General features: G+C 55.2%; 1 protein-coding gene across 8 annotated transcripts in view; it reads left to right on the top strand.

Annotated features, from left to right (window-relative positions):
- Nucleotides 1-6,858: 6,858 nt before the first annotated feature.
- The window catches only part of PODN (podocan), a 35,894-nt gene continuing 18,743 nt past the window's right edge, over nucleotides 6,859-24,009 (top strand). For 3 of the 8 annotated variants that reach the window (XM_053655524.1, XM_037161982.2, XM_053655523.1), the window contains exons 1-10: nucleotides 6,862-7,133; nucleotides 9,645-9,770; nucleotides 12,524-12,840; nucleotides 14,124-14,217; nucleotides 15,516-15,580; nucleotides 17,139-17,248; nucleotides 18,368-18,524; nucleotides 18,809-18,924; nucleotides 19,487-20,144; nucleotides 23,066-23,214. In XM_053655524.1, the coding sequence (XP_053511499.1) occupies nucleotides 12,529-12,840; nucleotides 14,124-14,217; nucleotides 15,516-15,580; nucleotides 17,139-17,248; nucleotides 18,368-18,524; nucleotides 18,809-18,924; nucleotides 19,487-20,144; nucleotides 23,066-23,214 (1,661 nt within the window). In that variant the 5' untranslated portion in view covers nucleotides 6,862-7,133; nucleotides 9,645-9,770; nucleotides 12,524-12,528. Of the gene's footprint in view, nucleotides 7,134-9,203; nucleotides 9,265-9,624; nucleotides 9,771-12,523; nucleotides 12,841-14,123; nucleotides 14,218-15,515; nucleotides 15,581-17,138; nucleotides 17,249-18,367; nucleotides 18,525-18,808; nucleotides 18,925-19,486; nucleotides 20,145-23,065; nucleotides 23,215-24,009 lie in introns of those variants that run through there. The other 5 variants (XM_053655520.1, XM_053655526.1, XM_053655525.1 and 2 more) reach the window with 4 other exon arrangements.

Consider the following 24,009-nt stretch of genomic DNA (forward strand, 5'->3'; position numbering starts at 1 on the left):
TGTGCAAGCCGCTCTCTGTGTCCACCCTCACTAGTCTCTCTCTGCCCCTGCCCCCCACCTCATCCATTTGGCAAATTCCTTTTCATGCCTCAGCTTTCAGGAAGCGGTCCTTAGTCACAAGCAGAGCTAACCGGTCCTCTGTAGTCATTTGCTTCTGTCTCTCACTGAACGGAGAGCTGAGCTCTGCAAGGACAGGGAGAACAGCATGCATCTCTTGCATGCACTTGGATGCCTCCGGCACAAGTTCTTGGCTTGGTTTCATTAAGTGAATAAATGAGATAAGTTGAATAACAATTTTTTATTCACAGGGGCCGTTTCTGAGGATAGGAACCTGTCCTATTACAGAAACGCGTTCTCTATTACAATGACCTTCTGTTGCCCTAACGATGAAAGAGAACATTAAAAATTCCCCATTAGCCTGACCTGCCCTGCTCTTCCTTTGAAAATATTTGCAGCTTCTCAGAACAGAGTTCAACTTAAGACTGAAGCAGCCCAAAGTAATAAATACAAAAAGTCACGTTGTTGTAGCTTGTTACATATTTAAAAAACGTGGCCTAGTGGATTCTGGGGGCATTAACATCAGTGGCCTCATTGCTGGACTCGCTTAGACGGGTTCCGGCTCTCAGTCTTCTGCAGTCTCCGCTGCATACGTACAAAAACAATAATAATGGAGAGCGTGATTAGGAGGCTGAGGGTGGAGCCGGGGGCGCAGAGGAGTCACTGAGATGTGATCAGAAGAGTTTGGAGTCAGGTCCTGTCTATTTTCTGAGTTAGGACAAGGCATTTAGGCCTCACCAGCCTCTAGTTTCTTCCTCTGCACAAGGAGGGTGCTATTAATTTTCTTTCTTTTTAAAAAATATTTTATTTATTTATTTTTAGAGAGAGGGGAAGGGAAGGAGAAAGAGTGGGAGAGAAACATCAATGTGTGGTTGCCTCTCATGTGTTCCCTACTGGGGACCTGGCCTGCAACCCAGGCATGTGCCCTGACTGGGAATCAAACTGGTGACCCTTTGCTTCACAGGCCTGTGCTCAATCCACTGAGCTACACCAGCCAGGGAAATTTTATTTTAATAGTCTCATTAGACTGTGAATACCTTAAGGATAGAAACTATGTTCTTTATCTTCCTATCTCTAGTATTAATGCCATGTCTGCCAGAATATGCATGAATAAAAATTTCTTGAAGAAATGAGGATTAGACAGTGATTACTAAAGTTATTTTTGAATTGTGGAATACTTTGTCAAATGTTCCAGCATACATACATGTGAACTTCTATTTTTCTCATTTGCATTTAGAAAAAATATGAAGTTAAATCCTATCATTAACACTTCGATCTTTCGAAACTTAAGCAGATTCAGACAATAGTACATTCAGAGAAGCCTGGTAAGGTGGGGAAACTTGGGTTCCATCAGATGACGTGTGGGTCCCGGCTCTAGCGCTCAACAGCTTTGGGACTTGGAGACAGTGACTCTACACCTGTCTCTCCATAAAAAGGCGGTGACCGTGCCCATCTCGATGGTGTGGGAATCAGCGATTTCAGCTGTCAAATGTCAGGCACCCAGCAGTACTCAATGGGTAGGTGGCGCCTAATGATATGGGGGGCATTCTTTTTAACTTGAAGGAATTTATTCACTGGAACATTTTGTGACCACCCTTTGAGTTCAGATAATCAGCTGGCATCAGGATTGGGGGCAAGTTGCTTTTTAAATGAGCTGTTTACCTTACATTTTCTTCAAGAGTCATTAAAATTTAATAGTATCTGGACCTAAGTGAATGAATATAGAATTATTTAGTTTGGTGTTCAGAAGTTTTGCATTTCAGCTGAAGATTACAGTTCTAGCTGCCCATGGTGTGGTTGCTTTTTGAGCACAAAGAAATTGCTTGATGTTATTGACTAAGGGGAAAAAAAAAAAAGGTAATCGGCCAGATTGTACCTCTGGGTAAATTACTCTGTGGGATTGAGTTTGTTTGGAGGCCGTGCTGATAGGAATTAGGAATTTGGGGATATAGTCCTGAACAACGAATGAGGGCCCTGAAAGGTTTACGCCCTATCAGGAACCATAGCCACGTCTGGCCAAATTGTAGTTTTTCTCAAAATAGGGTTACAGAATCTACTGGAAAGGTCCAGTGTTCATATCTATCTGGAGACTGCTGCAAACAAACAGCTCTTTAGTTCTTGGTAAGAACAGAGACTATTGGGCCAGATTTCTGGCCCTTAAGAAACACGGCGTCTGGTTCCATTTGGCAGGAAATTTAATTTGGTGTGGAATTGTAGCCAGACTTCTTGGAGAAATACCAGTATATATTTCAAATGTATCGCATCCAAAACTTATTGCAAAAAGTGATGTCCATGTAGTCTCCCAATTCTATTAATAGTCATTTCAATACTATATACATATTCACAGTGCAGTTTTCAGCAGTATGTAGTAAATACTTGACTCTGTAGTTCCTGAATTTGTGGCCAGAAACATTGATGTAAAATCGGGAGACATTCGTTGTAGTCTGCTGTTTATTTAAATTGCAGGCGGGGAAGCAGGACGTGCTGTCGTTTCCTAACCAGCTACGAAGTAGGTTGTTGTATAATTCACCTTTTAGAACGTGGCACCTGCAGTGTACCGGACACTCAGTTCAAGAGTAAACACCTCGTTAGAACTTAAATAGGTGGGAAAGAAGTTCAGGCATGAAGACACAGCAATGCAAGAGAAAGGTTGACTTAGGTGGCCTGAAAGGTGCCTTCATCTTGGCAAAATGATACCCAAGGGCAGAGTGTGATAACAGTTCACAAATACTTAAGAAATGGAAAGATTGCCCTGACCGGTGTGGTACAGTTGGCTGGGCCTCGTTCTGCAGAGTGAAAGGCCACCGGTTTGATCCCCGGTCAGGGCACATGCCTGGGCTGCGGGTTCGGTCCTTTGTTGTTGCACACATCAACAACCAAGGAGAGGCGACCAGTTGATGTTTCTGTCTCTCTCTCTTTCCCTCCCTTCCCATCTGTCTAAAAATAAATAAAATATATATTTTTTAAAGTGGAAAGACCAAAGAGGGGAAAGAATTCTTTTCCTTTGTTATTACAAGTAATGGGAAGAAACATAGAAAGGTTTGGGACTGAAAATCAGGTGAGCTCTCTGGCAAGAAAAATTGGTCATGAGTGGACTAAAGTCTCCGAGCGCAGAGGCGTTCACACTGGCATGTAATGGTACAAGACACATCTTAACAGCGGCTGAGAGAGCATCTGAATGGGAGAGAATATTTCATTGACAGCCACTCTCTGGAGGATTTCTCCTTTTGCCATTTACAAAACTCCTTTTTCTTCTGTGGTCCAGAAAGAAGACTTGATCCTTCTTACATTTCTGTGTTCATACCCTGACTCGTTCCATGACTGACCTGATATTTTTGGAAGAAGCAAAGGAGAATTCAAAAGCTTTTAAGCTTACACAGTGTGAAAGCAGCCTAATTTTCTTTTGCTTGTTTTTGTTTTTCTTTTAGTCCTTTTTCTTAATCTACCTTAAGGTAGAATTTTCAAGCCACAGAATGGTAGCTGCGCGTAGGATCCACCCCTCACTGGTGTTGGAACTCGAAGACCGAAGTGTAAACTGTGGCTCAAGTACCGGTTCACTGGTCACCGGAGCAAGTCGCTCCGGGTTCCTCAAATAAGGAGACAGTAATACTGTCGTGCACGTTGTAGAGATGAAGTGAAGTCACGAGTGGGAAAATGCTTTGTACCATGTAATGGTTTTAGTTACTAACGTTTGCATTAGGTTTCTCTTGCTGCTGTACACATTCCACCACAAACTTAGTGCTGAACTCGACACAGATTTATCTCGGAGTTCTGTAGTTGGCAGAAGTCTGGGTGGGGTCAGCTGGATTTTCAGCCCCAGGTCTCACGAGGCCAAAGTCAAGGTGTCAGCAGCCCAGGGCTCTTACCTGGAGGCTCTGGGGGAGAACCTGCTCCACGCTCATTCAGGATGTTGGCAGAATTCAGTTCTGTGCGGCTGTGGGGCTGAAGTCTCCGTATCCTTGCTGGCAGCCTGTAGTTCTCAGCTTCTAGAGGCTGCCTGCATCCCCTTCATCTTCAAAGCTAGATGAGTCCTCACATTTCAGATCTCTCTGATGTCCCCTTCTGCCTCATCTCTCCTGCCTCCAGCCAGATAAACTTCTGTTTGTAAGAGCTTGTGTGATTAGGTCAGGCCCACCAGGATCATCTCCCCATTGGACGGTCCATAACCTTAAGTACAACTGCAGAGTCCCTTTTGCTGTGTAGTGTAACACTCACAGGCTCTGCAGAGGAGGGTGTGGGCATCTCTGGAGGTTCTTTTCAGGGCTAGAAAGGGACCTTACAGGACATCAGGTTCTTGCCCTGGAGGGTTTAACAATCCAGCAGGGGACAGAGAGGAAAACATGCACAGTGGAAGAAGTCCAACGGTAGTTTGTGGGGGGTGTTCTAGGAGCCCAGAAGACGTTAGGTACCTGACTTGACCTGTGGTTTTTCCATTACTCCCTGCTGTCCTTTGATGTCTTTTATCAAGCTCCTTCAGGTGGAATCCATATACACAAAACAATATCATGTGATCTGATTTCTAAACATCCAGAAAATCATGCTGCTGCTATACCTCAGCATTTGGGACTCTGCTGCTTAATAAGGAAAGATTTTGAGTCCTCCAATGATGAAGTGTAACAACACCTTATCTTGTTCCTTATAGCCCCTTTTTCCTTATCAGACCCTCTTGAAAGTCTTCTTGTCCATCACTTCTAGCTCTCCAGCCATTTGTATGTCTAACCTCTTGAGTGTTCTTGTTTCTTACTGTTCTGAATGAGGAGGCACCGATCCTGGGCAATGCAGAGGTTTTTGTATAAGCCTTTCCACTCGTCATTTCTATTTTAATGTTTCCTGGGTGTTTAGCCAGGACTCAGTAATAGTTCATAACAATGGCAGCTGGCTTTTTTGACTGCTTACCATGTGCCAGGCATTGTGCAGAGTCCTATACTTCTATCTTCTTATTAATTTAGACATTTTGTAAAGTGTAGGTACTATTTTTATCTTCTTTTGAATCCGGCTTGGATCTGAACCCAAGTGTAAGTCCAAAGCTGGTACTTGTCCCCCTACACTTAAACAGGGGCTGAAACTGAGGGGCCGCACGCGGCAGCCAGAGCAGCCCAAGAGGATCCAGGAAACCTGCACCGCAAACTCAGTGCTGTCTTTACGGCCCTCCCGAAAGTTGGAGGGTTTGCTTGTAGAGCACCACGATCCGTCGCCTCCAGTTTTCCACCTGAGACACTCAAAGTGATCCCTCCATATTATTCTTCAGACAAATGATTTTAGCGTGTGTCTGTCTGCAGCTCGGGGCAGCACAGGTGTGGGCTTGCAGTGACTCGGCATTCCACAGAAGAGCCTATTTCTCGGGGTTGGGGAGGGGGCCGGGGGTGTGGCGTACCCTCCAGCTGGCCTCCGCAGTTACAGGAAACCAGAGAATACCGTTTCCTGAGGGGTATATGAATCCTTTAAATATTTAAGGACTTAACATGGTACCTGGCACTTAGTAGGCCCTCAGTATGTGCTGTTTCTCTTTGTCCTAGAAGGTTTCCTTGGTTCATGGGCGTTCCAGTGTCTCGTTCTAGCTCTACTCGAGTCTGCTCAGTGTTGAGAAGACATGAGCTGCGTCTGTGTGTTGGCCCCGGTCCAGCCTGTGAATCACACCAATGCTCGTAAGTTGGAGCTTAGAGAGAATTAGAATATGAGACCAAAGAAGGCAAAATATTTCCCTTTCCCTTTCTTGCTAAATTCCTGAGTTTTTGAGATAATAGAAACAGGGAGACCTGGGTTCAAATCCAGCCTCTGCACTTGCCGGTTTGAGTCTCCTGCCTGTTTCCATCATGGAAAGAACCTGGGCTGTGGGGAAGGGTAAACCTGGCCATTTCTCTCAGTTACTCAGTCACAGCTAAGGCTGTCTGTCTCCTTATCCCTAAATGGGGGCGACAGCAACTCTCCTCTCACAGGGTTGTGAAAAGTACAGAACAGTGCGTGTGGTGCCATCAGGATGTGGCGCAGAAGCCAGTGAACATTCATTCATTCATTCATTCATGGTCTTGGCAATTGAGGTGTAGCAAATGGTCCTAAGTTTGAGTTATTTCTCCGTCTCCCTATCCAACAGGAGGGAAAGGTAGCTCTGGCCCTGACCACAGGCCAGAGCAGGTATAAGGGGAGCGCCTTGTTGGGCACTGGAGGTGCCAAGCACCACCTAAACCCAGCCCCACTGCCTTCAACTGCCGCCAAAAGCCCCTGGCACCAAACGCTGTTGCTTCAGCTGCTAGTAGTTAATGCTCCTTGACTTGGAAAAGTTTTCAGCTCCTGGGAGCAACGTGGTGAGGGCTCACCACCCTGCCTCCCTGGGATCTGCATGCACGCTACCCCCTGCCCAATTTACCTTCCTTTAAGTCTCACCAGGCTGTGAGCCCGGAGTGAGGAGTGTGGGGAGGGCAGAGAGCTTTTCCGGGAAGGGGCCCAGCGGGGTCTTGGCTGGTTGCCCTGTTAGCCACGGACTAGGACCCCAGGGTGGGAGAGTGAACAGAAAGGTACTCGCGCCTGGAGCAGTTGCAAATCTGTCATGAGGAAGAAACTGATCTCAAAGGCACTTGGTGGAAGGGGCCCTCTCCCTGACCCACATTCAGGTGCTGGGGCCTAAAAGGGGTCGAGTCCCACTGCGGAAGCCTGGGAACTAGAAAGCGTTGCGGACTAGACACCCCGCCTTTCCAGTCTCTTGGTTGGTGGGTGGGGTGGGGAGTGGTTCGTGGCCCCGCCAGGGCCCGGACCGGGAGAGGGGTCGGTCCTGCGGCTCTGCCTTCCCGGGAAGTGGGGCCCGGCCAAGTCCCACGTGGGGAAAGGGCAGGCGTCCCCCTCCCCCCGCCCGTGGGGACCCTCCGCCCGTGTCCGGAGGAGGCCTGCGTCCAGCAGATGCACGCGGGGAGTGGGGAGGGGTGGCGGGGGAGAGGCGGGGAGGAGGAACCCACAACAAAACTTGCGTCGCCGAGCGCGCGCGGCTGGACTCGAATGGAAGGAGCCCGCGCCCGCAGAGCGCAGCGGGACTCGGAGGAGCGCCTTCGGCCGGCGGGGCGCGGTGCAGCGCGGGGACGCAGCAGGTACCGGCGCGGGCGGCCGGGTGGGCCGAGGGGTCGGGGCCAAGCCCGGGCAGCGAATTCGGACTTCCCGCCGGAGTGGGACCCTGGCTTCTCGCATCGCTCGCCTCTAAGCCCCGCACCGAGGGTCGGGCAGGGAGCTCTCCCTCGGGGCACGACCCCTCCGCTGTCCTTTGGGACCCGGCAGGGGCCTTTCCTCCTCTCCGGGCAGAGGCTGGTCCCAGCCCCCGGCCCCTCCCGCCGCGCACATCTGGAAAGAATCTGAGGGCGGATGGGCGGGGGAAGGGGAGGACGGCGGGCCACAGGGAATGCGAGGGGCAGGTGGAACTGGGTGGGGGGCGCGGACCGCGGACCTGGAGCCCCGGCTGTTACCCTGTGTCTTCCCTGTGTCTTTCCACGCCACTTGTCCACGCTAGTCCACCCTCGACCTCTGCACAGACAGAAACCGAGGCCGATAGAGGGGCAGCAATCTGCCCCAGGACGGCGGACAGGTGAGGGGGAGCCCGCGCGCCCGCCTCCGGGACCCTCTCGGCGCTCGGCTCCCCAGCCCAGAACTCTTAGCTGGGGTCCTGGTGTCCTGGTGTCTGTCGGTCGGTCTGAGGGACTGCCTCCTGGCTGGGGCAGCTGGACTGGGAGAGGGAACTCGCAGGGCGGGCGGAGAAAACCCCAGGTCTTAGGTCCCTGAACCGCCAGCCCGGCCTGGGGCGGAACGAGACCGCAGCTTTAGAAAACCTGGTGCGCCGTCAGGTGGAAGAGGAGGTGGCGGCAGAGCCGCTGGCGGCCGGTGCAGCTGGCGCTGGGCCGGGAGGCAGCAGCAGCCCGACCGTCCGGAGAGCAGCCGGGCGAGGTGCGTGCTGCGCCCGCGCCCGCTGCCCGCGAGGCTCCGTGGGACGCGCGCCGGCGCTGAGTGCGTCTCGGAACCGCAGGGCACCGGCCATCTGAACGTGGGCCCTGGGTCGTGGGCGGCCGAAGCCGTGGTCCACCTGGCTCCAAGGACGCTACTGGTGTGAACTGGGAGAGCCCCTGGTCTATCTTGTCCCCGTCTAGGGCCTGGGCCCAGTCCACTCCAGCCTACAGTGCAAGTTAATAAATGTCAAATTCACATGACTTTTCATGAGAGTTTGTGGGAGCATACTTTGTCCCTTTTATCTGAATTGTGGGTCCAGGGTGACGAATGGCGGCACCGTTAGGCCTGGTAGAGTCACATGCAGGAGCTCTGACCGTGACTTGCCTGTAACCCACAAGTAGCTCCCTGTCACCGGCGCTTGCAGTATGGCGGCTGATGCCTTGCAGAGGTGGGCACCATCCTGTTCATTCTTCTTCAAGCATACCTCCCTCTCCCCTCCATCCCCATTTGCCTTTGCTTGGGCCCTGCTCCCGGCCTGGAGTCCACCTGGAGAACTCCTACTCAACCTTCAAGAACAGCTCAAGGCCCTGGGCAGGAGTCAGAGGCACAAGTTCTAATCCTGGTTTTGCCTTAACCTGCTAATCCGTAATCAGGGAGTCAGATGAGATAATGTTGTAGATCTTTTCCAACTCTGCCTTTCACAAATTGGTTCTTTTATTCAGCAAATGTTTCCAGAGCCCCAATGCCACACGGGCAGGGGCGTTGTGGGAGCCTGGAGGAGCTCCTGAACCCAGCCAAGGGGGCAGGAGCAGAAGACTCACTCTTAGTCTTGGGGTTTCTCCTGGGGTCTATAAAATGTAGTGGTTTGGGGCCAGTGCGGAGCAGGTGATCAGCAAGTCTTCACTGAATTTGAGTGGAGGAGGAAGGTCGTGCTTGGGGTTAAGGATCTGCCTTCTAACTTAAAGATTTTCCTTCCCCTTCCTTCTTCTTCCTGCCTTAATCCCATACCTCAGCCCATCAGAGCATTGAGATTTGAGGGGGTGGGGGGAGCAGCGGGTCCCAGAGACGTCCTCAGTAGCAGTAACCTGTGTGTGTAGCTCACACTTGCTGGGTGCCAGCCTCAGCCGGGCTTGTTATTTCATTGAATCCTCACGAGGGGCCCGCATCTCCATTGCCCAGACTAGTAAACAGAGGCCCAGAGCAGTGAAGTGACTGCTCCAGGCTCAGGACTGGACCCCACACACTTCTGTCACTGAAGCTCTCCACAGGAGGACCAGCTGCCCGCAGGTCGGGCTGCCCCTCCCGCCCAGCCTTTGCCTTCCCAAAGATGTGAGTTGTTCCCCGCCAGCAGAACTCCTCACTCTGGGGACTTCCAGAGACAAGGGGTCTGTTCTGTCCTTTATTCTTCCACACACGGCTCCAGTGTGGCGGGGCACAGAGAAGAGGCCTTGGGGGCCTATGTTGCTCAACGCTCTTAGAACAACAACAACAGAAACTGAGACTCAGGGGCCAGTGATGTAGCCAAGGACACACAGCAAACCAAGTGGTGGGGCTGGGGCTGCCCAGGATCCCGAGGTCCTGAGGGTGGGTGGTGGCACTTGGGTCACCACTCTCCAAGCCCTGTCTGATCTTCTCCCCTGAATCCAGCTCCCTCTCTGCTCCTGCAGCCTGGTCCCTCCCTGTGTGCCCAGAACCGGCTCCATATCCTCCACCAGAACCACCGCACAGCCCCTGGAAGCTCCACACTGTCCGTGCATAAGCCTGCCAGGGCCACGCTCCTCATCTCCCCAACGGTAAGGGTCACTCTTCCTAACCTGGCTTTCAAGTCCCTTCTTTGCCTGGACCTGTGGTCACTCTCTACCGGCATGACTCCCAGACTCCAACCTCTACCACTTTGGGAGGTCTGTAGAGGTCATAACATGGGCTCTGTTGCTCCCGGAGCTTTGCACACACCGACCCCTTGCTTGTAGTGCCCTTTCCCTTTTGGCTGATATCCATCCTTCATAGCCAGTGCAGCATCCGTCTGGGAAGCCGTCTCGGCCCCAGGCAGGGTTAGGCCTCCTCGAGTTCCTATGGACTTTCACTTCCCTTCATCACACCTCTGATGACAGTGGAATTATGATACTCACTTTATAGGTAATGTCCAATAGAAATACAATGTGAGCTTGGAGTGCTGATTATACCTCATGTCTAATAGAAATGCAGTGTGAGCCAGAAATGCAAGTCACATAGGTCACGTAAAAGTTTCTAGAAGCCTCAAAAGTAGTAAAATGAAGTAGGTAAAATTAATTTTAACAAATTATGTAACTCAATAGATTAAAAAATATTATCATGTAATCAATATTAAAACAAATAAGCTATTTAATGAGATCATTAATATTAATAAGATTTTTACATTATTTTTTGTCCTGCGTCTGTGGAACCCATGCACACTACATTTTACACTTACGGCGCCTCTCAGTTTAGACTAGCCACGCTTCACGTGCTCAGCAGCCACGTGTGGCCGCTGTGTTGGACGGTGCAGGCGTGGGCTTCCTAAGGGCAGCAGCCGTGCTGAGCAGTCTGTCTGGGTCCTCGGTGCCCAGCTGTGCTTTGCATTAGCGACAGCACTGGGGGCTCAGCTGTGCCGTTTAACAGCTGCGTTCCATCGGCTAGTCCTGCTGGGCCTCTGCTCCCTCATCCGTAAAGCGGCGATGATAACATTTCCAATATGGCTCATAACGTTAATATAAATTCAATATTTTTATAGATACAGTTTATGGGTCTTCACAGACGCGAAGCTGAAGGTGAGGGAGGAAAAGTAGCCGGCCCGGTGCGTGCACAGGATGTGTGGGGAGGACCCGTTTGCCTGGCCTTCTGCCCTGATTGAATTTGGGGCCTGGGCCTGTGCCCAGCTGCCCCTCCCACAGTCCCGTTCTGCAGCAGGGGCAGACAGACTAACGCGGGTGCTCCAGGGCTGGAGGCTGCGGAGCTTCCGGGGGTCGTAATATGCTGTGGCGGTCTGTGGGTTGGCTGAGGATTTGTTGCCTGTTTGGACAGGGGACAGGGCAAGCAGGAGTGCGGTAGGGTGGGCACAGGGCCAGGCTGCAGCTGACTGACCCCTGGAGCCCGGGCTCTATGAGTGCCAGGCTCCCTGGTTCTCTGCCAGGCCAGGGCTTGGGGGCCCAAGTCTGCGTAGGCCTTGAGGATAGATGGGGTCCAGCAAGACTGGTGGCTACCTCTCTTTTCCCTCCTCACACCTTTCAAATCTTCTGAGAGGAAGTGGACCTGGGACTGGACCAAAAAGCACAGCAGGATCTAGACAGGCAAGGGTGAGACGCAGGTGGTTCTGGAGCAGGCAGCGGTGTGGCTGGGGTGTGAGCAAGGACCACGGGTCCGGTATTAGTGGTGGAAGGAGCCAACATTTGTTGAGCACTTACTGTGTGAGGTACGTTCATCCCACTGACTCTCAGTCTTTCGTGAGGATGACCCTGTTACCAGCCCAGAGATGGGGAGAAATCTGGGTTTGGAGGGCGCCAACACTTGCCCAAAGCCCCCAGCTGGTAGGAGCCAGGGCCAAGCTCGCAGCCCTGACTGTCTGGCTCCAGAGCCTGCTTAACAGACATCAGGGTCAACATGAAGCTTCCAGTTTACCCAGGCCCCCCGGGCCCCCCAGTGTGTCAGACCCCTCTAGTGGCTCTGTGGGCTGTGGTCCCTCACCTAATGGGAGGGGGGCAGGCTCAGACCAGGGTGCGGTACCCCCAGCCCGCACACTTGCCCTGCGTTCGTGTTGACAGCAGTACTGACAGAGGCGCTTCGTCAATAACAGATGCTAGGTGCTTTGCGGCTGTTCCCTTGCGGACTCCTCGCAGAAGCTGTGAGTTCAGACTCTGTAATGAGGAACCTGAGCCTCAGTGAAGTCAGAGCTGCTAAGTGGTGGGTGGGGACACCGACTGGGGTCTGTGGGCTCCATAGGCAGTGTACCTGAGCTACCGCCTCTCACAACCTATCCCACCCCAGAGAGAGGGATGGCATTCCAGGTAGAAGGAGCAGGGTGTGCAAAGGCCCGCAGGGAGGGACTACTAAATAGACCTGTATATCTGGGCCAGGTGGGTGCAGAATTGGAAGAGAGGCAGGGCCAAGTCCTGAAGACCTGAGAATAGCGAGCTGAAGAGCTGGGATGGCCGTGCTGGTCCAGCCCACTGAGGCCTGTGGCGGCTGGAGGAGGGACAGGGCCTCCCAACACGGCCCGTTTGGGAGCTCAGCAAAACCCAGGCCGAGCCCTGCACATAACGGTTCTTCCTGGGCCTCAGCTTACCTTCTGTGAAGTAGGGATGCAGATTGTTCGGGACCAGGCCTGGTGAGGGTTGTGGGAGGTTCTTCAGACCTGCTTAAAAACAGGGCTTCGCTGTACGCCATCCCTCCAGAGGGCAGCCCTGATGGGGCGTCACCAGTGGGCTCTGCCTGGTGCCCTGGAGGGCCCCATGAGGCCTCTGTGGGCCCCAGCCCTGTGCCTACTGTACCTGACAGGTTAGGCCGGGTGGGTCTGACTCCACCCCTCCTGCAGGCACCATGGCCTGGAGCAGGGCGCTGCTGCTCCTGCTGCTGTTGCCGCCACAGCTGCAGCTTGGACTGGTGCTCGCCGTGAGGGCGCCTGTGTTTGGCCGGAGTGGCACCCACAGCCTGAGTCCTGAAGAGAACGAATTTGTGGAGGAGGAGCCCGTGCTGGTCCTGAGCCCGGAGGAGCTGGGGCCTGGCCCAGCCACCATTAACTGCCCCCGAGACTGTGCCTGCTCCCAAGAAGGGGTGGTGGACTGCGGTGGCATCGACCTGCATGAATTCCCAGGGGACCTGCCTGAGCAAACCAACCATTTGTCCCTGCAGGTGAGACCAGTGCTGCGCCAGTGGTCACTAGGGGCTGCTCCCACACGCACGGCTCCCACTCCAGAACCCCTGAGGTCACGGCTCCCTGCTCGCCCAGAACCCCCAGTGCCCCTGGCTCCACATGCCCAGACTTGGGGTGCTGGGGCAGGTCAGACACTGGATCTGGCTACACCGTGGGGTCCCCCTGTTGTCCGGGTCGCAGAGCACCGTGATGTAACCCACTATTTCCCTGGGAGGAGTCTGGGCTGAGGCCCACGAGAAGCATCAGGCCCTGTCTGGAAAGGGACACAGACCTGCTCTGCAGCTGAATCTCAGACTCCATGATGCCATTAGAGGCCAGGAAAACGAGGGCAGAGCGGACCCTGGTAGAGTGCTCTGGGGCTTGGAGGACAGAGTGCGCTCTCCAGCTGAGGTATTGGAAGTGTACTCAAGTTCCAGATGGGGGCTCTGAGGGTGCTGGTGTACTCAGTCGCCCTCGTGGCCCAGGAGCCCTGGAGGCTATTTCCAGAGGCCGGGTCCAGCGAGGGAAAGTGATCTGCCCACAGTCAAGTGGCCCTGGTGGGAGCCCAAGGCCCGGGGAGCCTATGAGGAAAAGGATAAGGTGACGACAGCACCTATTTTTGGCTCACCCACTCACTCCTCCATTCATAAAACATCTCCCGGGTACCAGCTCTCCATCTCTGGTCCTGTGCGGGGTGCTGGGCACATAGAGAGGACTCGGACACCTGCCTCTGAGGCAATCCCAGCTGTGGGGCGGCGGAGACCTAAACAAGTGCGGGGGGTGAGAGGTGGAGATAGAAGGGCTACTCGTGCGGCCTGAAGCGGCTCCTAATCTAGCTCCCAGTCCAACCCAGGAAGGCTTCTGGAGGAGATGGTACCAGACCCAGATCTTAAAGCATTCCAAGGGGGGTGAGACATGCAGAGCCCTGGAAGGGAACCAAAAGTGGTTTCTGGCCTGGGTGTGGGGAGGACGGGCTGTCACCAGGTGGGACATGGCAGGAACGTGGGGAGCAGGTCTGAAGGGGAGATGACATTCCAAGTTGAAACTTCCCATAGACACCCACATGTGGGCTCCTAGAATGTGGGACCCACATGTCTGTGGTGGTCACTGCTCTGCCTCTATCACTCAGATCCAGGCCTGGCCCGGAGCTGGCACCCGGGTCTGTCTCCCAGGTGGGAGGAACTGGCCCCTGAGACCGGGGCAGAGGGGAGGGTTGGGCCCACAGGTTGGGCCCGTCCCCTGTGCTGCCACCCCCTCACCACCCCTGTCCCCAACTCCCTAGAACAACCAGCTAGAGAAGATTTACCCTGAGGAGCTCTCCCGGCTGCATCGGCTGGAGACTCTGAACCTTCAGAACAACCGCCTGACTTCCCGAGGTGAGTGGTCACCCAGAGCCTAGGACTGGGCCACCAGGGGCAGAGATTGTGTGCCCCTGGGGAGAGCCCCACCCTGCAGTCCCCGGGATGTGGCAAAAAGCCAGTCTGGGCTGGGCTGACAGAGGGTCCTTGGTGTTGATGGAAAGCCACCCCTGGGTGTCTCTGAGACCTGGGAGCTGGCGCAGCGGGGAAGCTTCAGAGACCTTTGTCCTAGACTGTTCAGGTCAAGGAGGCCTTTGGAATCAGGGTTGGAGGGCCCTCAAATTTTTTAAATGTGTGTTCTTTCCTGATGATGAAAATCATTTTGATTATAATAGAAAATGTGGAAATATAGAAAAATAAAATAGAAAATTAAAAAAAAAACTATTCATAATTCTGCCACTTGGAGTTCATCACTGTTGACATTTTGGTACATTTCTTTCCATTTTTTAAAAGCAGCTTGATTGAGGTGTAATTTGTATACATAAGATTCACCCAATTAATAGGTACAATTTGATGAGTTTTAGTCATTTGTAGTTGCACAACCATCATCACAATCCAACGTAGTCTTTTCTCCTTGTGGTCTTCGTCCCTCGCTGAATTTATAAAATAGGTATTGTAAGTATTGTCAGTGCTTCTTTTCACTCAGTGGCTGGCTCAGCAGCCCTTCGCCCTTGGCTAAAACTATCGCGCCTGCGCCCCCCCCCCCCGTCATTTCACACGGCAGCCCCAGGGTATCCCGGCGGGGGGGATGCTGCACAGTGTATGTAACTGTTCTTTCTGGTTAGATAATTGGGTGAGTCCCAGCATCTAAGGGCTTGGGAGCCTGGAACCGAGCGTCCTGGGCCAACCTCAGGACTGGAGAGGGGCCAGCCTGGCCGGGATCCAGTGACAGCCATCCTGACACTAGAGGGCCTGAGGGGTGGGCCAGATGGTGGGGAGGCTCAGAGGCTGAAACCCCTGTGCCCTGCCATGGAGCTGGGTTTGGTCCTCTGGGGCTGCGCCCAGAACTCCTTCCTGGCAGGGAAAATGTCAGGCTGGGTCCTCCATCCCATGGCCTGACCTTACGGGGACCCATTCCCACCTAGGTGTCCCTGAACAGGTGAAGGACAAGTCATCCCTCAGCCAGCATTTCCCACCTGCTCCTCTGAGCTGGGGGTCCTGTGAGCAGGAGGCTGGGAAGACGGCAGAGTCACGCCTGCCTCGGGGAGGGCCGTCCCCAGTCCTAGCGAGTGGGGTGGGCTTGGGGTTCTGCGCTGGTGTGCTCCCCTGCAGCGTCTCCTTCATCCAGGGCTCTGACCGATGCCTGTCCTTTGAAGGGCTCCCGGAGGAGGCGTTTGAGCATTTGACCAACCTCAATTACCTGTACCTGGCCAATAACAAGGTGAGGGCCTGTGGCAGGGAGGGAGTGTGCTGACCACGTTCCCTAGTGTCAGAGGCAAGTTCAGGGAGCTTTCAGGGCCTCTTCTGGGCTGGCCACTGGGTCCTTGTTGCTTCCCAGACATGGCCCAGACCCCACACCTTAATCTGGGGCATCTAGGTGGTCAGTTAACGAAGACAGAGGCCCAGGCTTTCAAGAGTGTAGGGGGAGTGAAAGCTTATCTCCGCAGGGCAGGGGCACTTATGGGGCCTTTATGGAGGAGACAGCATTTAAAGGACCACGAAGGGACACAGGAGTTCAGGCAGGGGTTTGAAGGCAGAGGACACTGCAGTAGAAGGGACATCATGAGAAAAGGCACAAAGACACTCAATCTCAAAATACCCAGCATGCCCCAGAGCTCTGTCCTGGCCCCTTCTCTCTGAACTGCCTCCACAATGGCCTCATCCGTGGCAGCCTCCAGCCCCTTCCTCACCTCCCACCTGAGACTCAAAGATCCTTCTGCCTCCTGGCCGCCTCCCCTAGAGGTCTATAGGACTGCTTCCTGGTCACAGCCCCCAGCGCTGCTGCTGCTCTCCATCTCTGTGGAGGGGGTCTCCAACCACCCACCACCGCTGGCCCGAGTGCGAAGAAAGCCCCAGTGCTTCTCACCCTTCTCACCGCGCCTGCCAGGCAGCGCTGCAAGGCACCGCCCCACCACGGTCCTGCAACCGGGCAACCCTGCCTCCTCGTTTCTGCCTCTTCTCCTCAGAGCAGCCAGGGTGACCTTCAAACATCAGTGCCCGCTTCTCCCCTACACCTTCCCTCCCTGCTTAAAACCCTCCAGTGGCTTTGCCTTCCTTCTGAATGAAGGCACACTTCCCCCTGCTTCTTTTAACTCAGGGTCCTGCCCACTCTCTGCTGCCCCTCCCCCGCCCTCCATCTCCCATGCTGGATTTGCTGCCTTGGATGCTCTCCTCTCAGATGGCATTTATGGTGCCGTCATGCCTTAAGTGTCTGTCACCTGTACCCTGAGCACCCCACCCAGTTGTTCTGTCTGTAGCCTGTTTGAATTCCCTGCATAGCAGTGATCATTATCAGATACTTTTATTCCTTGTTTATTATCTTCTCCACTAGGATGTAAGCTTGAGCGGGGGGTGGGCAGAGGACTTCTCTGTCTTGTTGTCCAGGACATGCCCAGAGAGCTCCTGGACCCATGCCTGGAATGTTGTAGATGCTGGCTCTGCTGCTGAATGAATGAGGGGTGGTCACTGTGGGCTGTCTGGGAAAGCGGGGTGCTCACTGCAGCTGGGCAGAAAGCCAGGGTCAGGGACCAGGGAAGGGAGAGAACAAGGAGGACAGGCAGGGCAGAGGACAGGCCTGGAGGGCTTTGAATGCTAAGCACAGGGCTGTGGGGGGCTGTGGACGTTCTAGTTTGTGTTGTCAGTGGAAGGGGACAGCAGGCCAGATGGCTGCACTTGCTGGGAGGGGACAAGTGAAGGGCCCGGATGAGCAGCAGGCAGTGGGACCCAGAGCTGACCTCCTCCCTCCATTGGTCTTTCTGCCCCAACTCTTTCCTTTCCAGTTGACCTTGGCACCCCGATTCCTGCCAAACACCCTGATCAGTGTGGACTTCGCTGCCAACTATCTCACCAAGATCTATGGGCTCACCTTTGGCCAGAAGCCAAACCTGAGGTCAGAGGTCAGACAGGGTCCTGGGCTCAGGCTGGGGAAGGGGAGGAGCTGAGCAGAGGCTGACCCTTTGATGAGGCAGAGAGGACGCAGACAGGCCCTGGAGGAGGGTCATGCTGTGCAGTGTGGGCATGAGGTCCCCTGCTTGGGGCTGTGGTGGGAGACACCGGGGGCTGGGGGGAGGGGGCACAGGTTCCAAAGGCTGAGACCTAAAGTGTGAGGAAGAATTGGTCCAGGAGGTGAGGACAGAGGGTGATATCTGTGAAATTATGGGAGCTGGGTGAGGTTGCTTCCCTCCTTCCTCAGCCCCTGGGGGGAAGCATCTTCTAGCAGGCAGAGCTGTGCATCCTGTCCATCCCTTGCTGAGAGCTGCTTTGGGAGGAGAGAGCAGCACATGGTGGTGCCGGAAGAGCCGGCCCCTCCTGGTGCCATTTCTGTACCTGAATGTCACCTCATTCAATTCCCTCCTTCCCCCTGAGGAGCCAGGGTCACTGTGCCTGCTCCCATCCCACAGATGAGAAGGCTGAGGCCCAAGAGAGGCACACAGCAAGAATGAGCTATACCTTCTATGTGCTTCTTTGCTTCCTGGTCTTCTGGCCCTCTAGTGTGTTAGCTCCATGAGGGCAGGGTCTCACTGGTTGTGTCCTTACTATATCTTCACAGTCTAGAACATTCCTGGCATGTAGGGGCACTCACTGTGCACTTGCTGAGTGGATGAGGCATCACTTACCCTGAGCCAGTTCCTGTGCTGGGCATTGGGGGCACTTCCCATGTTCAAGAAGTCCCACAGAACTTAGAGCCAGCCGTGTGGGGTTGTTGACAATCAGGGAATGACTGAGAACCCTGTAGCATACGGAGAAGCATGGACTGGGGGTCAGGAAACCCTATTTCTGCCACTAACTTGTGGGGTAATCTCTGGTGCGTCCTTGGTTCCCTCAGCTGTATTGGGGGCATGACATTAGGTAGAGTCTGAGGTTCTTCAGAGGAGAGTGGGATGCCCAAGGCCCCAGGTCCAACCTGAGCAAGGTTTGGAGGCTGCAGGTGAGCATGCGCAGGGGCCAGGGCTCGGGGTCCAGGGGTCCCAGGGTCCCGGGTGAGTGAGGCCTTGCGCCGCACCCCCAGGTCCGTGTACCTGCACAACAACAAGCTGGCGGACGCCGGGCTGCCGGACAACATGTTTAACGGTTCCAGCAACGTTGAGATCCTTATTCTGTCCAGCAACTTCCTACGCCATGTGCCAAAGCATCTGCCACCCGCCCTCTACAAGCTGCACCTCAAGGTAGGAGGGAGAGGGCAGACGGGGCACCCCCAGAGCAGGGACCCGTCGCTGGGCAAGAGCCCAGGCCCACGTGCACACAGTGGCAAGGCTGTGAGGCCTTGGCACAGCATCCACTGCAGAGAAGCGGGCGGAAGCCCAGCCTCCTGGTGTTCAGCCCCACACTCAGAGTACTCCAGGCACCTCATGGCTCCCTCAGACCCCCTCTCTGCACACCCTCTGGCTCTGCCCTTGCCCCTCGGCTGTCTCTCATGTTCCCCTCCCCACTGTCTCCTCACCCCCACCAGAACAATAAGCTGGAGAAGATCCCACCGGGGGCCTTCAGTGAGCTGAGCAACCTGCGGGAGCTGTACCTGCAGAACAACTACCTGACTGATGAGGGCCTGGACAACGAGACCTTCTGGTAAGCCCCTGCCTGGGCCCCCAGGAGGACCAGGCACCTGGGAAGCTCCACCCAGCCAGGCCCTCTCGCACTCGCCTCTCGCCCAGCTACCCTGGCCAGTTTCGCCAGAGAAGGAACTCTGAGGCTCGTGCCTCTGCTGACATTTCTGCCCCCAAGAACAAGTGATGTGTGTGGGTAAGGCCTGCCAAAATTCTAGTGGGGCTGGGAAGCATTTGCAGACACTGGTTTCACAAGATAGAAACTCAAACATGTTTGTTGAAGGCAAATATAAATATATTTTTATTTCTTTAGGGCCCAGAATAGCCAAAAAAGTCCTTAAACAATTGTTCTTCAAATAAACCCTTGTGTCAGAAACCATGCTAGAACCTTCCTGTGTCAATGCCACTGAATAATCAATCCAATGAGAGGCTTGGAGAAGCTTGCGGTCCCCAGTGAGCAAGAGGCAGAGCTGGGATGAATGAGAGGCAGCTTCCCGGCCACCTCGCTCGGGAACGTGGCGGGAACAAGGGTGGGCCCCTGCTATGTGGGCTCCTGCCAACTGTCCTAATCGCCCTCGCCCCAGGAAGCTCTCCAGCCTGGAGTACCTGGATCTGTCCAGCAACAACCTGTCACGGGTCCCAGCGGGGCTGCCACGCAGCCTGGTGCTGCTGCACCTGGAGAAGAACGCCATACGGAGTGTGGACGCGGATGTGCTGACCCCCATCCGCAGCCTCGAGTACCTGCTGCTGCATAGCAACCAGCTGCGTGCGCACGGCATCCACCCGCGGGCCTTCCAGGGCCTCAAGCGGCTGCACACCGTGCACCTGTACAACAATGCGCTGGAACGCGTGCCCAGCAGTCTGCCCCGCCGCGTGCGCACCCTCATGATTCTGCATAACCAGATCACCGGCATCGGTCGCGATGACTTTGCCACCACTTACTTCCTGGAGGAGCTGAACCTCAGCTACAACCGCATCACCAGCCCACAGGTGCACCGCGACGCCTTCCGAAAGCTGCGCCTGCTGCGCTCGCTGGATTTGTCTGGCAACCGGCTGCACACACTGCCGCCAGGACTTCCCCGCAACGTGCATGTGCTGAAGGTCAAGCGCAATGAGCTGGCCGCACTGGCACGCGGGGCGTTGGGTGGCATGGCCCAGCTGCGTGAGCTCTACCTCACCAGCAACCGGCTGCGCAGCCGGGCCCTAGGCCCCAGCGCCTGGGCTGACCTCACCCATCTGCAGGTAAAGGGGAGGGCAGGGGGCTGAGCCATGAGGGAGGTACCCCTTGGGGAGGACAGTCCTTAAAGTAGTGGGGCTGGGCCATTCAGAGTAGGGCTGGCATGCCTGGTAAGGAGTGAAGGGCAGAGTACTGCTGATATGGCCAGGCAGAGCTCACTACCTGCAGGTACAGGCTTGAGGAGGGCCCTGGGGGTAAGGAGAGGTCATGGCTTCAGGCAGAAGCCCATGGTTCAGGAGGACAGGGGGCAGGGACAATTCAGGTGGCAGGAGAGTCAAACTCACCCATCTACAGGCACAGGAATATGTGCCCAGGGAAGGCCGTGTCAGTGGGAGGGCGCAGCAGCGAGGCCCCTGAGGTGGTCTGCAGAGAGCTGGGGGAGTCTGCTTGAGGTGACCTGCTAGTGGGTGTGGCTGTCGTGGCCATGGTCAGAGGCAGGCAGGGCGCGCACTGTAAGAGCCGAGTTTCTTACAGTGAAACCTCTGGACTCACTGAAGGACTGAAAAGGAACTTCACCAGAGAAGCCTGGGAGGCAGGGCCGAGGTGCTGCCAGGCCCACCCCGGAGCCTGGAGCCTGTGCCATGCTGTCTGTCTTCTGTGCCCCAGATGTCCTCAGGGCTTGCTCCTCCCTCTTTCTTAGGGATCTGCTCAAATGTCCCCTCCTTGGGAGGTCTTCTCTCACCACCTAGCACCTTCCTCTGCATTGCTTTTCTTCATAAGCCTCATCCCTCCTCCATGGCAGTAGGTCATCTCTTTGTTTGTTTGATGCCAGCGCTTTCCTCTAGAATAAGGAAGGGCAGGGATTTTCGTCTGTTGTGTTCATACTGGACCCGGGGCCCTGGCCTGGTGGGCTCACAGGGGTCCCTGCCTGTGGTGGGAGCTGCTGGGATGGAGCTGTCTGGGGTCGGGGGCCTGGGAGGTGAGGCACAGCTCTGAGGGTGGAGCAGGGTGGGCGTCAGGGAGGCAGCTGGCCCTGCAGGAGCAGCATTAGCTGGGGTCTCTCCTCACCCAGCCCACCCTGCTGAGTGTCAGACACCCAGATCCAGCCACCTGTGCCAATTAATCCCTCTTAGGTGTACCCCGGGAACCCCATTCTCAAAGGGCCAAACCCCATCATCCTTTCCTTCACACCTGCTCCTCCTGCTGCATTTCTAACTCACTGAAGGGGGTGACATCCCCCCGCCCCCCGCAGTGCCCATGGGAAACCTGGGAGCTGCCTCAGCATCTTGTTTACACCGTCTGCCTTGCGGTCCCCCTTGTTCTACCTGCCAGTTCTACCATCACATCGGATCTGTCCTCTTCTCTCCACCGCTGCTGCCCATGCCCCAGCCAACCCACCCCCATTTCTCCCCTGGACCCAGCCTTCCTAGGAATGCTCTACTCCTGTACTGCATAAGCAATTAGAGGGTATCTTGAAAACTATACGCTCAGCTTACGCTCCTACCCAGAAACCGTCCGTGGTTCCCCATTGCCCTTAGAACCCAGATCAGCATCCTTGCCACAGCCTTTATGGCCCAGGCTGCCCCTGTTCCGAGCTGAGCTTCTTATTTTTCCAGGTGCACTGGGCTTTGCTCTTACTGGCCCCTCTGCCAGAGCAAGCACTGTTTCCTCCCTGGTGCTACCTACTCCCTCATTCATTCCCGAGTCTATATGGAGACCCCAGCTTGTGCAGACAGTTCTAGAACTGAGGACCCAGCCAGGAGCAAGCTCACTACCATCCTGGAGACTGTAATATACCTGGACTCAGGTGTCAACTCCTCTGGAAGCCACCAATGGCTACCTCCCTGGGCCTGGATGAGTTCAGTCAGGGAACTGGTGTCTGTTGAGGGCAGATTCTTCCTCTCGCTGATGGCTCTTTGTACAAGCAGCAGCTGTTCCTGCTACTCTGTGAGTGCCCCTGACCCACGACTGCATCAGGCTCCTCCCCCAGGCTCCCTCCCGGTAGCCCCGTTCCAATGGCTGTCATTGTCAGATTCCGTGTCCGTCTGCCAGCCTGGCTTCCTGAGCAGGGAGGCAGTGTCTCAGTGGATTCCACGTCCCCAGCACCTGTGGGCACAGAGGATGTATGGAATGAATGAGGAAGTGACGGAGCTGTGTGAGGGGACATGTGGGGAGCAGGGAGCCCTGGGTGTAGGGGAGGTGACAGGGAGCTCCCTATGGTGCGTGAAGCTTGTGCCTCCCTTGAATGTTGAATCTGGATTCAGGGCCCCCAGCTTCCTGACCCTGGGCCCCAGCCTGTTGGGGCGAGGGTGGCGGTTTAGAGATGACGGAGCCCCACCCAGCGCTGCGCAAGTCTATTGGCAGAGTGCACTGGCAGCTGAGGGATAGTGCGCTGGGCCGCGCATGTCCACATCTCCTGCCTACTGCTTGTCCCTTACCCTCCCTGGGAAAACGCCCCATTTCCCAGGTTTGCCACTTCCTCCGAGACTGACCAGCCTGGGGTCACTATCAGCCTTGCACTCTTGCTCCTGAGCCCTGCACATGTGGCCTCTGAGGTCCACACATAAGCAGCCCCACCCATGTGGCCCCCCACCCCACCCTCCTCTGGGATCTGCAGGGCAAGAGTCAAAGGCTGGAGGACTCCTGGCCCCTGACTTCTGGGTTCTTAAGTCTGGTGGGGGTGACATGTGTGTCGATGAGGAAGGATGTGATGTCCAAGCATCCTGCCCGTGAATCCATGTGGGAAGGCAGGAGGCGCTGGGTAGAACCAGGGTTTGGGGTCAGGTGCACTGGGCTCCGGCCTCGTCCAGGCCGTGTGGCCTTGGGCAGATCTCTTAACCTCCTTGAGCCTCTGTTTCCCCATCTGAAAATGCAGTCGTTATAGATCCCTCCTCACGGAGTTACGGTGAGATTTAGATATGTTTAGGGACAAGTGGAGGGCCTTTGCAAGTCATTAAGTGCTTTTATTTTCGTGGTCACCCTGCAGCTGCTGGACATCGCTGGGAACCAGCTGACAGAAATCCCGGAGGGGCTTCCTGCGTCACTGGAGCACCTGTACCTGCAGAACAACAAGATCAGCACCGTGCCCGCCAACGCCTTTGACTCTACGCCCAACCTCAAGGGGATCTTTCTCAGGTGGGAGGTCCCCTGTGGCCCTGCTGATGCCCCACTTGGGCCTGCCCTGGCTCTGGCAGGATAGTCAAGGCACATGGGAACAGCTTGTGGGTGGAGGTCAGTGTTCAAAGCCAAGTAGTGCACATGGGCACTATTGATGTTACTGTGACTAGAAGGGATCCCAGAGGGCATTGTCCCAATTTACAGCTGGAAAAACTGAGGCCCAGAGAGCATAGGTGATGCCGTGTCCACAGCTGGCCAGGCTGTGCCTGGGCCTCAGATCCAGGACAGTGGATGCTCATTTTCTCACTGGGGTTTCAAAGGACTCAGGGGACTCGGCTCCCCGCAGACATGAGGAGCTTCCATACAGCAGAGCCAGGGTAGTTCTTTCTAACATCCCCACCCCCAACCCCCTCAAATCAGAGAGAAGGAGCCATATCAGAGAAAGGCAGAATGTATACTCCCAGGGGCTTTGTGGCCCAGGAGGCCCCCGTTGGGTGACACTGGGGTGGAGTGTGACCTGTGCTTTGGTTCCTGCAGGGGACTGCTTAGAGAGTTGAGGGGCTTGGGATCGAGCCCGACCTCTGCCTTGCCACAGCCTGGGTTTCCTGGTGCAGCACGGCTCTGGCCTTGCAGGTGCGCCACCAGGGTCACTCCAGGCTGGCAGCCCAGAAGCTCGGGCCTTGAGTGTTAATTTCAGAGGGCAGGCGAGAGGAGGTTCCCATGTCTGCCACCCCCAAGTCTCGGTCAGAGCTCATGCAGTGGGTAGCCCTGCCCTCACTCCGTGGGTGAGTGGCCCAGGGTCAGCTCTGGCCC

Source organism: Artibeus jamaicensis, unplaced genomic scaffold, assembly GCF_021234435.1.
Source record: "Artibeus jamaicensis isolate MK-2021 breed Jamaican fruit bat unplaced genomic scaffold, CSHL_Jam_final scaffold_1019, whole genome shotgun sequence".
Classification (NCBI taxonomy): Eukaryota; Metazoa; Chordata; class Mammalia; order Chiroptera; family Phyllostomidae; genus Artibeus; species Artibeus jamaicensis.